We start from the raw sequence: 17,081 nt of genomic DNA, 5'->3' as shown, positions 1-17,081 counted from the left end.
ATTACACGATTAGCATAAATAGTGACAACAGCGCCCCCAGCCTCAACAGGCTAATGGACAAAAAAATTGTTTTTCAGTAATATGAGATCTGTATTTAAAACGTTTACATTTTAATTTTAGTCATTTAGCAGATGCTCTTATCCAGCGCGACTTACAGTAAGGGCATTTATCTTATGATAGCTAGGTGAGACAAATACATAGCACAGTCAAATATACAGGATGCTAACATTCCATTCCAGCTAAACAATGCATATATAGCATTTAGCAAAAAAACTCATTTTCATACACATCTAAAATCTATTAATTAAAATCTGAGAACAGTTATATTTTACACACAGATGATGGTAACCATAAGCAATCATTTGTGATGAAAAGTCACTGGTGGAAGAGTTGGGGGATATAGCATTTTGGAAATAAACTCTTCCTTCATAAAAGAAGACTGTAATGGGGACATTTAAGATACAGAAACAGTCATTGACTTTTCCCACATTTTGTTGGGTTACAAAGTGGGATTAAAGTGGATTTAATTGTCATTTTTGGTCAATGAGCTACACAACATACTCTGTAATGTCAAAGTGGAAGAAAAATTCTAACATTTATTACAATGTTGAAAAATAAAACACTAAAACCTTGATTACATAAGTTTTCAACCCCCTGAGACAATACATGTGAGAAACACAGTTGGCAGCGATTACAGCTGTGAGTCTTTCTGGGTAAGTCTCTAAGAGCATTACACACCTGGATTGTGCAATATTTACCCATTATTATTTAAAAATTCTTCAAGCTATGTCAAATTGGTTGTTGATCTTGCCATAGGTTTTCAAGCCAATTTATGTCAAAACATTAACTAGGCCACTCAAGAAAATTAAATGTTGTCTTAGCAACTCCAGTGTATATTTGTCCTTGTGTTTTAAGTTATTGTCCTGCTGAAAGGTGAATTTGTCTCCCAGTGTCTGTTGCAAGACTGAACCAGGTTTTCCTCTAGGATTTTGTCTGTGCTTAGCTGCCTTCTGTTTCTTTTTATTTAAAAAAATCCCTAGTCCTTGCCAATGACAAGCATGCCCATAACATGATGCAGCCACCACCATGCTTGAAAATATGAAGAGTGGTACTCAGTGATGTGTTGTGTTGGATTTTCCCCAAACATAATCCTTTGTATTCATGACAAAAAGTTAATTTATTAGCAAAATAGTTTTGCAGTATTACTTTAGAGCCTTGTTGAAAAAAGGATGTATGTTTTGGAATATTGTTTATTCTGTGCAAGCTTCCTTATTTTCATTCTGTAATTTAGGTTAGTATTGCGGAGTAACTACATTGTTGTTGATCCATCCTCAGTTTTCTCCTATCACAGCCATTAAACTTTGTAACTGTTTTAAAATCACCATTGGCCTTATGGTGAAATTTCTGAGCAGTTTCCTTCCTCTCTAGCAACTGAGTTAGGAAGGACGCCTATTTCTTTGTGGTGACTGGGTGTATTAATATACCATTCAAAACCTAATTAATAACTTCACCATGCTCAAAGGGATATTCAGCGTCTTCTTACCAATCGATGCCTTTCTTTGCGAGGCATTGAAAAAACTCCCTGGTCTTTGTGGTTGAATCAGTGCATGAAATTCACTACTCGATTGAGGGACCTTACAGATAATTGTATGTGTGTGGCACAGAGATTGGTTAGTCATCAAAAAATATGTTAACCACTATTATTGAACACAGAATGAGTCAATGCAACTGTGTGATTTGTTAAGCACATTTTTACTCCTGAACTTATTGAGGCTTGCCATAACAAACAGGTTGAATACTTATTGACTAAAGACATTTTTACTCCTGAACTTATTGAGGCTTGCCATAACAAACGGGTTGAATACTTATTGACTCAAGACATTTCAGCTTTTCGTTTTGTATTCATTTCGTAATTTTTCTACAAACAAAATACATTTTTGACATGGGGTATTGTGTGTAGATCAGTGACACAAAATCTCTAATAAATATAATGTAAATGCAGGCTGTAACATAACAACATGTAGAAAACGTCAAGGGGTGTGAATACTTTCTGAAGGTACTGTAACTAAAGTTCATATTCAGTTTAGACACAATGTTTAGCATATTTGGAGTTTCTTTATTACACTTCATTTCCACTGTTCTGTTTGTGAAACTCAAGGTGTGGGTTGACGGTCACTAGTGTGGGTTGATGGTCACTAGTGTGGGTTGACGGTCACTAGTGTGGGTTGACGGTCACTAGTGTGGGTTGACGGTCACTAGTGTGGGTTGACGGTCACTAGTGTGGGTTGACGGTCACTAGTGTGGGTTGACGGTCACTAGTGTGAGTTGATGGTCACTAGTGTGGGTTGAAGGTCACTAGTGTGGGTTGATGGTCACTAGTGTGGGTTGACGGTCACTAGTGTGGGTTGACGGTCACTAGTGTGGGTTGACGGTCACTAGTGTGGGTTGACGTCACTAGTGTGGGTTGACGGTCACTCGTGTGGGTTGACGGTCACTAGTGTGGTTTGATGGTCACTAGTGTGAGTTCATGGTCACTAGTGTGGGTTGACGGTCACTAGTGTGGGTTGATGGTCACTAGTGTGGGTTGATGGTGACTAGTATGGGTTGATGGTCACTAGTGTGGGTTGAAGGTCACTAGTATGGGTTGATGGTCACTAGTGTGGGTTGAAGGTCACTAGTGTGGGTTGAAGGTCACTAGTGTGGGTTGATGGTCACTAGTGTGGGTTGATGGTCACTAGTGTGGGTTGAAGGTCACTAGTGTGGGTTGAAGGTCACTAGTGTGGGTTGAAGGTCACTAGTGTGGGTTGATGGTCACTAGTATGGGTTGATGGTCAACGACAAAGTCGTTGCCTTTTTGTTTTGACTTCCTACAAGCCTCTCAGGCAGCTGTTTCCAGAACATGTGGTGCTGTCTGATTAGGACATTAACGGACTGTCTCCAAGAGGCCAGTTAGACATTTTCTCTGCTTCAATGCTGGGTGGTGTCTCCCTGTTGCAACTTTAATTTAACTTTAATAACTTTAATTAACAGGGTTGATTTTTGATTGACTTCATCTACAACTGCTCTCCTTTTTGTTCACCTGGAAATGTTTATTACACAGGCAAAACGTGAATTAGGAGCAATTCCACTTCACACTGTAGTGACTGAGATGAGTTCCCCCTCACAATGTACAAAACCATATTGCTCATTATTATCCTACATAATATAAAGGTGCATATTGTGAAGAGGGTGTATGTGGTATAAAGTTACACTGTTTACAACATTCCAGGCTATATTTGGGTATTTATATTGGATCTCAGTGATGATACAGAAGAGGATGTCATTCATTCCAACCCAGCATGTCTCTGGGTTGGAAACTTCACACTGTGTGATGCCCAGACTACACTACTAGACATCCCAGTATTCTGACTGTCGTCTTGCTGTCTGTCCCATAGAGGAATATGTCATTAGGATATTATTTGCTAAGGATGGGAGTTATATACAGCTATTATGGAGCACAGATACAGAATCCGAGCTGACAAGGTAAAAATCTCTGAACAAGGCAGTTAACCCACTGTTCCTAGGCCGTCATTGTAAATAAGAATTTGTACTTAACTGAATTGCCTAGTTAAATAAAGGTTCAATTTAAAAAAGTAAAACATTTGACAGGCAACTGCTGTTGTAAAATGGACTTTATCAAATACATTTGATTAATTGATTGCTTGAGCCATATATTTCTAAATACTACGATGGCAGGTAATCAAACAAAAGTAGCAAATGGGGGGGGGGGTACCTGCTAGCAGTAGGAGTAGTAGGTTTTGCAGAGGTGGCCTACCTACCCCAAAACAGACTGTGGTTTTACACTATTTGATCAGAGTATCATGATCTCCCCCTCCTGCACGTTTGACATAGACTATATTCTGCTGCGTTCATCTAAATGAGTGCATTTAGTGACCTTATAATATGTCCCTGAACACTGATGTAGTGGTACCCTCGGGAACATCAAAATCCCATTGTTGGTGATCACAGATGCAACTTCATGTCTCCAGAGTTGCCCGTGGACACTGATCTAAGGTCAGTTTATCATTCTTTCCCTTTATGGTTAAGGTTAATGTGTTGGGAGAAAAAGCTGATCCAAGATCTGTACCTAAAGTCCTTGCTGGATTACAAGCGAAATCATCCATCGTCATATTCACCATCATATCATTGGTGGAAACCTATCCATCCTCTCATCCTTATCTGCCAATCAGAGTGCAGAATTCTTTCAGAATACTGTGGCGTATTCATTAAGGAAACCGTTTACCGTTAAAGAACCAAACTAAAGCAAACAGAGCAAAACGAGAGTTTCTATTGGACACATAAATTTAGGTCTCTTCCCGGTTTGTTCTGTTTGCTTCCGTATAAGAAACGTTTTGCAACAGAATTAGCATAATGAATACGCCCCTGATTACAAACACGGAAATACAGTGTAGTTAGAACGACGTCAACGTTGAGTCGCTGATGCAGATGTCAACTATTTGCGCGATAGCTGATTTGATATTCATAGCGAAATTACTCACAATTTAGACACATACCTAGCTATCTAGGTAGTGCACCACATATTCCGTTTTCCGATCTATGGAGTTTTTGCAGTTTCTATCATGGGCGTGCATCGTATTTACAGTCGGGATGTTCTCGACTGGACTGTAAGTTTGACAGCTTTCTGCTTTTCAGAGAAACTATCTGGCTAAGTAGCTAACGTTAGCTAGATAACTGTTCTTTACTGCCAACATCGCAAACTTGGGCAGAGACCAAATTCAGTTCTAATTTGCTTGTTTGAATTGCATTAAACTGCGGAAACATAGCTAGCTAGGTGTTGGTTAGCTAGCTAGCTGGTCCACCCTTATCTCACAGATATGAGTTAATCAAATATTTGCTTAGTTATTCGTCCAATGCCCGAGGCTTGTGTAAATAGAATACTCAGGACAGGTGATAATAAAATCATGTTTTAGTTCAGTTGCATCCTTTTTCTTATGCTAGATTTGTGTGTGTGTGTGTGTGTGTGTGTGTGTGTGTGTGTGTGTGTGTGTGTGTGTGTGTGTGTGTGTGTGTGTGTGTGTGTGTGTGTGTGTGTGTGTGTGTGTGTGTGTGTGTGATCCTCTGTCAGGACGGACCTGAAGAAGATGAGAGCTTCCAAAAGTGCAGATAACGTCCAGTTCCTCCCCTTCCTCACCACATGCCTCAAGTAAGCTGTGTGTGTGGTGCCTAGGCAACGTGCCAGTGACCACTGATCAAACCCGGGTCATCTGCACAAGTCATACTGTGTTAGTCCACTGAGCTAATGTCTTGTCTGTCTCTATAGTAACCTGGGCTGGCTGTATTATGGGATACTGAAGACGGATGGGACTCTGGTCCTGGTTAACACCATAGGAGCCTGTCTACAGTCCCTCTACATCCTCTCCTACTGCCACTACACCAATGACAAGGTGAGCTGACCACAGTGTTTTATAGTCTCTCCTACTGCCACTACACCAATGACAAGGTGAGCTGACCACAGTGTTTTATAGTCTCTCCTACTGCCACTACACCAATGACAAGGTGAGCTGACCACAGTGTTTTATAGTCTCTCCTACTGCCACTACACCAATGACAAGGTGAGCTGACCACAGTGTTGTATAGTCTCTCCTACTGCCACTACACCAATGACAAGGTGAGCTGACCACAGTGTTGTATAGTCTCTCCTACTGCCACTACACCAATGACAAGGTGAGCTGACCACAGTGTTTTATAGTCTCTCCTACTGCCACTACACCAATGACAAGGTGAGCTGACCACAGTGTTTTATAGTCTCTCCTACTGCCACTACACCAATGACAAGGTGAGCTGACCACAGTGTTTTATAGTCTCTCCTACTGCCACTACACCAATGACAAGGTGAGCTGACCACAGTGTTTTATAGACTCTCCTACTGCCACTACACCAATGACAAGGTGAGCTGACCACAGTGTTTTATAGTCTCTCCTACTGCCACTACACCAATGACAAGGTGAGCTGACCACAGTGTTTTATAGTCTCTCCTACTGCCACTACACCAATGACAAGGTGAGCTGACCACAGTGTTTTATAGACTCTCCTACTGCCACTACACCAATGACAAGGTGAGCTGACCACAGTGTTTTATAGTCTCTCCTACTGCCACTACACCAATGACAAGGTGAGCTGACCACAGTGTTTTATAGTCTCTCCTACTGCCACTACACCAATGACAAGGTGAGCTGACCACAGTGTTTTATAGTCTCTCCTACTACCACTACACCAATGACAAGGTGAGCTGACCACAGTGTTTTATAGTCTCTCCTACTGCCACTACACCAATGACAAGGTGAGCTGACCACAGTGTTTTATAGTCTCTCCTACTGCCACTACACCAATGACAAGGTGAGCTGACCACAGTGTTTTATAGACTCTCCTACTGCCACTACACCAATGACAAGGTGAGCTGACCACAGTGTTTTATAGTCTCTCCTACTGCCACTACACCAATGACAAGGTGAGCTGACCACAGTGTTTTATAGTCTCTCCTAATGCCACTACACCAATGACAAGGTGAGCTGACCACAGTGTTTTATAGACTCTCCTACTGCCACTACACCAATGACAAGGTGAGCTGACCACAGTGTTTTATAGTCTCTCCTACTGCCACTACACCAATGACAAGGTGAGCTGACCACAGTGTTTTATAGTCTCTCCTAATGCCACTACACCAATGACAAGGTGAGCTGACCACAGTGTTGTATAGTCTCTCCTAATGCCACTACACCAATGACAAGGTGAGCTGACCACAGTGTTGTATAGTCTCTCCTACTGCCACTACACCAATGACAAGGTGAGCTGACCACAGTGTTGTATAGTCTCTCCTAATGCCACTACACCAATGACAAGGTGAGCTGACCACAGTGTTGTATAGTCTCTCCTAATGCCACTACACCAATGACAAGGTGAGCTGACCACAGTGTTTTATAGTCTCTCCTAATGCCATTACACCAATGACAAGGTGAGCTGACCACAGTGTTTTATAGACTCTCCTACTGCCACTACACCAATGACAAGGTGAGCTGACCACAGTGTTTTATAGACTCTCCTACTGCCATTACACCAATGACAAGGTGAGCTGACCACAGTGTTTTATAGTCTCTCCTACTGCCACTACACCAATGACAAGGTGAGCTGACCACAGTGTTTTATAGTCTCTCCTACTGCCACTACACCAATGACAAGGTGAGCTGACCACAGTGTTTTATAGTCTCTCCTAATGCCACTACACCAATGACAAGGTGAGCTGACCACAGTGTTTTATAGTCTCTCCTACTTCCATTACACCATTTTCCCGTTAGGGTTTGAAGTACACTTTTATTATATCTGCCCACTGGTTCCCTGCTTGAAGCCTAGTTTTAGGGTGTGTGCCAAAATGGTTCAAATTAGTATGGGGTCAGTGAACTTGTGTGTGTTCGTTCCAGAGGCGAGTGACCTCTCAGACGTTACTAGCAGGAGGAGTGGTCTGTGGAGGCTGGCTGTACTTCAGTGTTCTCCTGCCTCAGGGAGAGTCTCAGCTGGCCCAGCTAGGTCTCACCTGCAGCCTGTTCACTATCAGCATGTACCTGAGTCCACTCGCTGACCTGGTAAATATGCAAACCTTTTCTGACACAGTGTTTATACAATAAGCACCCTATGTCCACGCATTGGACACATTCTTCCACGCACTGGTGAAGAAACTTTTATACAACTTTAATACAACGTTCAGATAACATACACTCACTAGCCTGGCAAACAGACCTATTTTTCCAATGTTCTGATACCTACCACCCTGATACCCACTACACTCCGATTCCTCACATACTCTCATAAATATGTAAGGTAGACCAACAACAGGCCAATAAGATTCCATGTTCAGAACATGACCACCTCTAATCACTCTCTCTCCCCTTGCCCTTTGACTCCTCTCTTTCCCTCTGTTGCCTCTGTGTTCCTGTTTATTCCTCCGCCCGGGCTGCATGATATGGGCAAAAAGTCCAATTGTGATTATTTATTTTGGGGTGCAAATATTGCAATATATACTGAACAAAAATCTGAACTCAATATGCAAGAAATATTGTTACAGTTCATATAAGGAAATCAGCCAATTGAAATAAATTCTTTAGGCCCTAATCTATGGATTTCACATGACTGGGCAGGGGCTCAGCCATGGGTGGGCCTGGGAGGGCAAAGGAAGTGTGCTGCTTGAGTGACAGGGGGCGGGGCTTGGAGGTTGGAAGCAGCTGCAAGAAGGGAGAGGAAGAGAGACAAACTGAGGAAACTATAAAAACAGATGTTACACGTGGTGTTTTTAAATATTGTAATATGGATCTCTTCCTATATGGATATTGCACATGTCAATATTGCGATTTTGATGGGAATTGGATGAATTGTGCAGCCCTGCCCTCCACCTTCCTGTTTGTCTCATTCTCTCTCCCTCTGTCTCCTCATATCATCCTGTGTCTATTTCCTGCCTTTCTCTCATCTTTTCTTCCTGTTGTTCTGGGTTTGTGTTTTATCCCTTATGCTCTTTCTGGATATATTGGAATTGTGTCAATTCATCACCTACTCTCTCTGTCTCTCCTCTCTGTCCTCTCTCTCTCTCTCTGTCTCTCCTCTCTCTGTCTCTCCTCTCTCTGTCTCTCCTCTCTCTGTCTCTCCTCTCTCTGTCTCTCCTCTCTCTGTCTCTCCTCTCTCTGTCCTCTCCTCTCTCTGTCTCTCCTCTCTCTGTCCTCTCCTCTCTCTGTCTCTCTCTCTCTCTCTCTCTCTCTCTCTCCGACTCTCCTCTCTCTCTCCGACTCTCCTCTCTCTCTCCGTCTCTCCTCTCCGTCTCTCCCCCTCTCCTCTTTCTCCCTCTCTCGCCCCCTCTCTCTCTCTCTCGTCCCTTCTCCTCTCTCGCCCCCTCTCGTCCCTTCTCCTCTCTCGCCCCCTCTCTTCTCTGTCAGATGGAGATCGTGCGTACTGGTAGTGTGGAGCGTTTGTCCTTCTCTTTGACTGTAGCTACCTTCCTCACCTCAACATCCTGGACGCTCTATGGACTACAGCTGCAAGACTACTATATCATGGTGTGTGTGTATACAGTACATTTGGAAAGTATTCAGACCCCTTGACTTTTTCCACGCCTTATTTTGAAATGTATAAAATATTTTTTTCCCTCATCAATCTGCATAAAATACCTCATAATGACAAATTAAAAAACAAGTTTTATAGCCATTTTTGCAACTGTATTAATTTATAAAAAATACACAACTAAAATATCACGTTTACATAAGTATTCAGACTCTGTACTTTGGCAGCGATTACAGCCTCGGCCTTGAGTCTTCTTGGGTATGACACTACAAGCTTGGCACACCTGTATCTGAGGAGTTTCTCTCATTCTTCTCTGCAGATCAGCTCTGTCAGGTTGGATGGAGAATGTCGCTGCACAGCTATTTTCAGATCTCTCCAGAGATGTTCGATCGGGTTCAAGTCTGGGCTCTGGCTGGGCCACTCAAGGACATTCAGTGACTTGTCCCGAAGCCACTTCTGCGTTGTCTTGGCTGTGTGTTTAGGATCGTTGTCCTGTTAGAAGGTGAACCTTCGCCTCAGTCTGAGGTCCTGAGCTCTCTGGTGCAGGTTCTCATCAAGGATCTCTCTGTACTTTGCTCCGTTCATCTTTCCCTCGAACCTGACTAGTCTCCCAGTCCCTGCCGCTGAAAACATCCTCACAGCATGATGCTGCCACCACAATGTTTCACCATAGGGATGGTGCCAGGTTTCCACCAGACGTGACGCATGGCATTCAGGCCAAATAGTTCAATCTTGGTTTCATCAGAGTAGAGAATCTTGTTTCTCATGGTCTGAGTCTTTAGGTGCATTTTGGCAAACTCCAAGCAGGCTGTCATGTACCTTTTACTGAGGAGTGGCTTCCATCTGGCCACGATACCATAAAATCCTGATTTGGTGGAGTGCTGCAGAGATGGTTATCCTTCTGGAAGATTCTCCCATCTCCACAGAGGAACTCTGGAGCTATGTCAGAGTGTTCTTGGTCACCTCCCTGACCAAGGCTCTTCTCCCCCAACTGCTCATTTTGGCCGGGTGGCCAACTCTAGGAAGAGTCTTGGTGGTTCCAAAATTCTTCCATTTAAGAATGATGGAGGTCACTGTGTTCTTGGAGACCTTCAATGCTGCATAAATGTTTTGGTACCCTTCCCCAGATCTGTGCCTTGACACAGTCCTGTCTCGGACCTCTACGGTTGCACTGACAACTGTGGGACCTTATCTAGACAGGTTTGTGCCTTTCCAAATCATGTCCAATCAAATGAATTTACCACAGATGGACTCCAATCAAGTTGTAGAAACATCTCAAGGATGATCAATGGAAACAGGATGCACCTGAGCTCCATTTCTTTCTGTCTCATAGCAAAGGGTCTGAATACTTACGTAAATAAGCTATTTAAAAAAAAAAAAAATAATAATAATCTAGTTCTTGCTTTGTCATTATGGGGTATTGTGTGTAGATTGAAGATAATTTATTTTCATTTAATACATTTTCGAATGAGGCTGTAAAGTAACAAAATGTGGAAAAAGTCAAGGGGTCTGAATAGACTGTAGGTGAGACATGGTAGGGGCTAGATGGAAGGGGACTGTTAAATGATTGTAAATTACCTTTAGGGAAAGGGGATACCTAGTCAGTTGTACAACTGAAATGTGTCTTCCGCATTTAAGCCAACCCCTCTGAATCAGAGCGGTGCGGAGAACTGCCTTAATCGAAATCCAGGTCTTCGGCGCCCGGGGAACAGGGGGTTAACTGCCTTGCTTAGGGACAGAACGACACATTTTTACCTTGTCAGCTCGGGGATTCGATCCAGCAACCTTTCGGTTACTGGCCCAATGCTCCTACCCGCCAGGCTTTAACCTCTGTGTGTTTGTTTGTGTGTTCCAGGTTCCAAACACGCCAGGCATTGTGACCAGTCTCATCCGGTTCTTCCTGTTCTGGAGATTTGCATCTATCAATCAAGGCGTGCCATCCTATAAGCTCATTGAAATCTAAGTGGCTGGAGACTCGCACACCAATGGTTACAAGGGAGAGAGATAACAGGCTTCTTGACCCTATCATGGTCAGGCTGTCAATCACTGATATTGTTACTCATATTGTAAATGATTCATGATCACTCCTACCCACCAAGGGTTTAAGAAGACTTTCTCCTCTCAAGGCAGAAGCTGTCCCTAATCACAGATCTAGGATCAGAGTACCCTAGCAATGGGGGATGAACAATTATGAATAAATATCTGACCCTGTATCAGTGGTTAGGGGCATCTTCCTCATCTTTCTCCCTCCACCACTTCCTTTTAGTGCCTTCTGTCCTAGTCTGAGACATCATTAGTGCCACCTGAGAACTCAACCATGGGCGGGACAGTCCTGCCCTGTCATTCACAGTAGTCTCTGTTACCCAGTGGGAGGTTTTTTGCTCAGCATCAATGTGCTGCTATTGGTTGAATCGCTCTAACTAACAGGGCAGGATGATCCCACCTCTAGTGGGGTTTGAGACCCCCTCACCTTTTATAGTTGACTTGTCTGTCCTCATCACTATGGTACCCTGTGAACTAGGGGTGAACAACTGTTCCTGGTAGCCACAGTATCTGCTGGGTTGTTATCCTTCTCTTTTAACTAGACTGATGTACAGTGCATTTGGAAAATTTTCAGACCCCTTGAGTTTTTCCACATTTTGTTACGTTACAGCCTTACACTAAAATGTATTAAATTGTTTATTTTCCTCAATCTACACACAATACCCCATAATGACAAAGCAAAGAGAGGTTTATTTTTTTAAATTTTGTACATTTATATAAAATAAAATAAACGGAAATATCAAATTTCCATAAGTTTTCAGACCCTTTACTCAGTACTTTGTTGAAGCATCTTTGGCAGCGATTACAGCCTTGAGTCTTCTTGGGTATGACACTACAAACTTGGCACACCTGTATTTGGGGAGTTTCTCCCATTCTTCTCTGCAGATCCTCTCAAGCTCTGTCAGGTTGGATGGGAGCGTCGCTGCACAACTATTTTCAGGTCTCTCCAGAGATGTTCGATCGGGTTCAAGTCCAGTGACTTCTCCCGAAGCCACTGTGTGCTTAGGGTCATTATCCTGTTGGAAGGTGAACCTTCGCCTCAGACTGAGGTCCTTAGCGCTCTGGAGCAGGTTTTCATCAAGGATCTCTCTGTACTTGCTCCGTTTATCTTCAATCCTGACTAGTCTCCCTGTCCCTGTCACTGAAAAACATCCCCACAGCCTGATGCTGCCACCATCATGCTTCACCGTAGGGATGGTGCCAGGTTTCATCCAGATATGATGCTTGGCATTCAGGCCAAAGAGTTCAATCTTGGTTTCATCAGACCAGAGAATCTTGTTTCTCATGGTCTGAGGGTCATTTAGGTGCCTTTTGGCAAATTCCAAGCGGGCTGTCATGAGCCTTATACTGAGGAGTGGCTTCCGTCTAGCTACTCTACCATAAAGGCCTGATTGGTGCAGTTCTGAAAAAAGGTTGTTCTTCTGGAAGGTTCTCCCATTTCCAAGGAGAAGCTCTGTCGTGTTCTTGGTCACCTCCCTGACCAAGGCCCTTCTCCCCAGATTGCTCAGTTTGGCCCGGTGGCCAACTCTAGGAAGAGTCTTGGTGGTTCCAAACTTCTTCCATTTAAGAATGATGGAGGCCACGGTGTTCTTGAAACTTCAATACTCCATGGCAGAAATTGTTTGGTACCCTTCCCCAGATCTGTTCCTCGACACAATCCTGTCTCGGAGCTCTATGGACAATTCCTTCGACCTCGTGGCTTGGTTTTTGCACTGTCAACTGTGGGACCTTATATAGACAGGTGTGTGCATTTCCAAATCATGTCCAATCAATTGAATTTACCGCAGATGGAATCCAATCAAGTTGTAGAAACATCTCAAGGATGGAAACAGGATCAATGGAAACAGGAAGCACCTGAGCTCAATTTCGAGTCTCATCGCAAAGGGTCTGAATACTTATGTAAATATGTTATTTCTGTTTTTCATAGATTTTCAAAAATGTATATAAACCTGTTTTCACTCTGACATCATGGGATATTGTGTAAGCTTGATGAGGATTATTATTTAATTAATCCATTTTAGAATAAGGCTGATAATACTTTCTGAAAGCCCTGAATACCTGGATAACCAGACGTCTACGGTCTAGACTCGCTAGTCAATCACTTATATGAATGGGTCAGTTAAGTACCACGGAGAGATGAAGCAGGACTGTGTTGGCGGATTCACAGAATCTGAAGGGAATAAGAAGGAAATCTGGAGCCCTCCAACCAGGATTTCTGGAGAACCAGGGAATGTATTGAAAGTTCCTGTAATTTTGCAGCCCTAACCCTAACCCTATTCTAACCCTTACCCTACTCTAACCCTAACCCCTTACCCTACTCTAACCCTTACCCTATTGTAACCCTACTCTAACCCTAACCCTTACCCTACTCTAACCCTTACCCTACTCTAACCCTTACCCTAACCCTAACCCTACTCTAACCCTTACCTTTACCCTAACCCTTACCCTAACCATAACCCTACTCTAAGCAGACCTGGCATGTACTCTACATAATTGGTACTTGGTCTCTAAATCCATGAACTGAGGGAAGACTAAGAATTCCATTCTTATTGTGTTTCGTACAATGTTTTTATTGGTTGTATTTGGGTCATGTGTCTTCGTGTGCAAAATGTGTTTATTTTAATTTTTATTGGTTTACGTTTGTCCAAACTAAATATACTGTAAGTATATTGTCTGTGCTCTTTTTGTTGTTGATGCATTGGATTGTGTATAGGGAATTCTACATATGCTATTTTAATGGGATATTATCACTCTGGAAATAAGGGAGTTGGGGCTTTGCTGGTTCTTCAGACTGATTGAATAAATGTTTTATACTGTTGTCTAACATCCAGTGTTTTTCCTTGTGTGGAAAAGGAGTATCCACATAGGCCTACTGCTAACATGAATAGGTACAATTTGATTGGCTGAATATGCAGACATATTGAACGAGGTGAGAGCACTGCACTTGACCATGTGGAACACCAGTGGTGTATTCATTAGTCAGTTGCAAAATGTTTAGCAACAGAAACTGTTTACTCTAAAAGTAAGTTTCTATTGGACAAATTCAGGCAGGTCCCTGCCCATTTGGTTCTGTTTGCTTCCTAGAGTAAACGGTAAACAGTTTACATTGCAAAACACTTTCGCAACGGGATCCGACTAGTAAATACACCCCTGCTCTTGTAGTTATGTGGGGTTTGTTTGTGTTTTAGGGTTAATGACGTTACCCTTAGGTTTGATTGTGTGGAAAGCAGTGTGTGAGACCTTGCGTGATTGGGCGATACTGGGAATGAGTTTGTGTGAGTGAGACAAGGCAGTGTGATTGATCTGCAATGAGAATGTGTTGATGTGTGTGCGTATGAGTAAGTGTGTTTTCCTAGCCAACACTGCCTGATTGGGCAGCTGTGGGAACGGCTGTGTTTCGGGTTTCTCAGCGTGTGTGTATGTGTGTGCCAGCTTCTCTTCCTGTACCCAAAAGATCCAGCCTCCCTACTGAGAACACACAGACACAACACCAAGAGAGTGGGAGTGGGGAAAAGAGGGGGAGGAGATTGAGGGAGAGGGGACATGGAAAAGGAAGAGAGGGTGATTGGGAAATGTGAGGAAAGAGGGAGGAATAGGGTCAAGGGAACAGCAGAGATTGACAGAGTGTAACAGAAGATGTAAGAGAGAATGGAAGGATCAAGGGAAAAGATAGAGATAGATCTAGCTATGCCACAGGGAGATAGATCTAGCTATGCCACAGAAGAGAAACATAGCTATGCCACAGGGAGAGAGACCTAGCTATGCCAAAGGGAGAGAGACCTAGCTATGCCACGAGGAGAGAGACATAGCTATGCCACAAGGAGAGAGACATAGCTATGCCACAGGGAGAGAGACCAAGCTATGCCACAGGGAGAGAGACATAGCTATGCCACAGGGAGAGAGACCAAGCTATGCCACAGGGAGAGAGACCAAACTATGCCACAGGGAGAGAGACCTAGCTATGCCACAAGAAGAGAGACATAGCTATGCCACAGGGAGAGAGACCAAGCTATGCCACAGGGAGAGAGACATAGCTATGCCACAGGGAGAGAGACCTAGCTAGGCCACAGGGAGAGAGACATAGCTATGCCACAGGGAGAGAGACATAGCTATGCCGCAGGGAGAGAGACAGCTATGCCGCAGGGAGAGAGACCTAGCTATGCCGCAGGGAGAGAGACCTAGCTATGCCGCAGGGAGAGAGACCTAGCTATGCCGCAGGGAGAGAGACCTAGCTATGCCGCAGGGAGAGAGACCTAGCTATGCCGCAGGGAGAGAGACCTAGCTATGCCACAGGGAGAGAGACCTAGCTATGCCGCAGGGAGAGAGACCTAGCTATGCCGCAGGGAGAGAGACCTAGCTATGCCGCAGGGAGAGAGACATAGCTATGCCACAAGGAGAGAGAGCTAGCTATGCCGCAGGGAGAGAGACATAGCTATGCCACAAGGAGAGAGACCTAGCTATGCCACAGGGAGAGAGACATAGCTATGCCACAGGGAGAGAGACATAGCTATGCCACAAGGAGAGAGACCTAGCTATGCCACAGGGAGAGAGACATAGCTATGCCACAGGGAGAGAGACATAGCTATGCCACAAGGAGAGAGAGCTAGCTATGCCGCAGGGAGAGAGACCTAGCTATGCCACAGGGAGAGAGACCTAGCTATGCCAAAGGGAGAGAGACCTAGCTATGCCACGAGGAGAGAGACATAGCTATGCCACAGGGAGAGAGAGATAGCTATGCCACAGGGAGACAGACATAGCTTTGCCACAAGGAGTGAGAGGCAGCCTACAGGTGTGACTACTAGATGGTCTGGTTTTGATTCAACGGGAAATAGAAGAGGACATCTCAGTATAAACACTAGGGCTCTACTCTGGGAGGGAGGGAGGAAGAGATGAGGGATCTGAAGGCTTCTTGTGCGGAACAGTTTGTTCATATATTATGTCTTTCTTCCTTTTGGTCTTCGGCAACGGTCTTTTTTTGCTGTTTGCGCACACATTTTTTTCTCTCGGCAAACTGAAGATCTGAAGCCTAAGTCTGCACCCCTTCCTCATCATTGGTCAACAGTAGGGATTCTTCAACGATGTGTTGTCATTCAACGATAGACGACTCGTTTTTATGCACATTTGTTCACTTGAGAAATACTGCACCAAACATCTTAGTTAGATGTCAAAATGCTCAACTAAAGTGAAAAACTCACCAGAAGTGGGCGGGCAGAAAGGACGGGCAGAGTAGTGACTTTATTCTAGCAAGATAGTCCATGTCTCCGATCATCTTTGCTGATAGCAATGTTGTGTTTCCATAAGTGGATGAATTGGTCTAATGTAGCATGTATGGTAAAGCCTCAACCCTTAGCTATCTCTTCCAATTCAAATGAGCTAAAAAAAAGTGAATAATGACAATATGTGTTGTTTTGTGTGACTACAGCACCAGTGATAGAAGGCAGAAATAGAGACACGTTCTTATTGAGTGAGGCACTGGCTTCCGTTGGGTCATTAGAATTCAAAACAATACATTCTAAAATAAATCACACACACGCCTCGCACGGTCGCCTTTGGTGAGTTTAGGCCATTAGATCTCCTCTGCAAAAACATCTAAATTAATGACAGATTTCTTGAGTTATCTTCATTTAATTCTGACAATTTTGAGGGAGTGTATATTATTGTGTGTGTAGTGAAATGCTTGTGTTCCTAGCTTCAACAGTGAAGTAGTGTCTAACAATTCACTACAATACACACATCTAAAAGTAAAAGAATGGAATTAAGAAATATATAAATATTAGGACGAGTGGCATTGACTAAAATACAGTAGAATAGAATACAGTATATACATATGAGATGAGCATTACTTTTAAGGGAGTATGCAAGTGCACTTGTTTGGCTTGGTGCCTTTAGGGGGGAGGGTGTAAGGAAAGGGTGTAAGGAGCACAGGGGGGGTTCTCTCT

At 43.6% G+C, this 17,081-nt stretch overlaps 1 protein-coding gene across 1 annotated transcript; it reads left to right on the top strand.

Annotated features, from left to right (window-relative positions):
* Nucleotides 1–4,431: 4,431 nt before the first annotated feature.
* Nucleotides 4,432–13,960, top strand: LOC129857121 (sugar transporter SWEET1-like). The gene is made up of 6 exons (XM_055925067.1): nucleotides 4,432–4,664; nucleotides 5,126–5,203; nucleotides 5,321–5,444; nucleotides 7,476–7,637; nucleotides 8,976–9,095; nucleotides 10,955–13,960. The coding sequence occupies exons 1-6, from the start codon at nucleotides 4,597–4,599 to the stop codon at nucleotides 11,060–11,062; spliced, it is 660 nt and encodes a 219-aa protein (XP_055781042.1). The 5' UTR covers nucleotides 4,432–4,596; the 3' UTR covers nucleotides 11,063–13,960.
* The last annotated feature ends 3,121 nt before the right edge of the window (nucleotides 13,961–17,081 follow it).

This window comes from Salvelinus fontinalis, chromosome 6, assembly GCF_029448725.1.
Source record: "Salvelinus fontinalis isolate EN_2023a chromosome 6, ASM2944872v1, whole genome shotgun sequence".
NCBI lineage: Eukaryota > Metazoa > Chordata > Actinopteri > Salmoniformes > Salmonidae > Salvelinus > Salvelinus fontinalis.
The sequence above is the reverse complement of the archived record's forward strand: the minus strand, read 5'-3'. Positions and strand labels throughout refer to the sequence as shown.

Coding starts and splice junctions, on each gene's coding strand:
- LOC129857121 (XM_055925067.1), top strand. CDS start 4,597: ATGGAGTTTTTGCAGTTTCTATCATGGGCGTGCATCGTATTTACAGTC. Junction 5,445..7,475: donor GCCACTACACCAATGACAAG/GTGAGCTGACCA, acceptor TGTTCGTTCCAG/AGGCGAGTGACCTCTCAGAC. Junction 9,096..10,954: donor TGCAAGACTACTATATCATG/GTGTGTGTGTAT, acceptor TGTGTGTTCCAG/GTTCCAAACACGCCAGGCAT.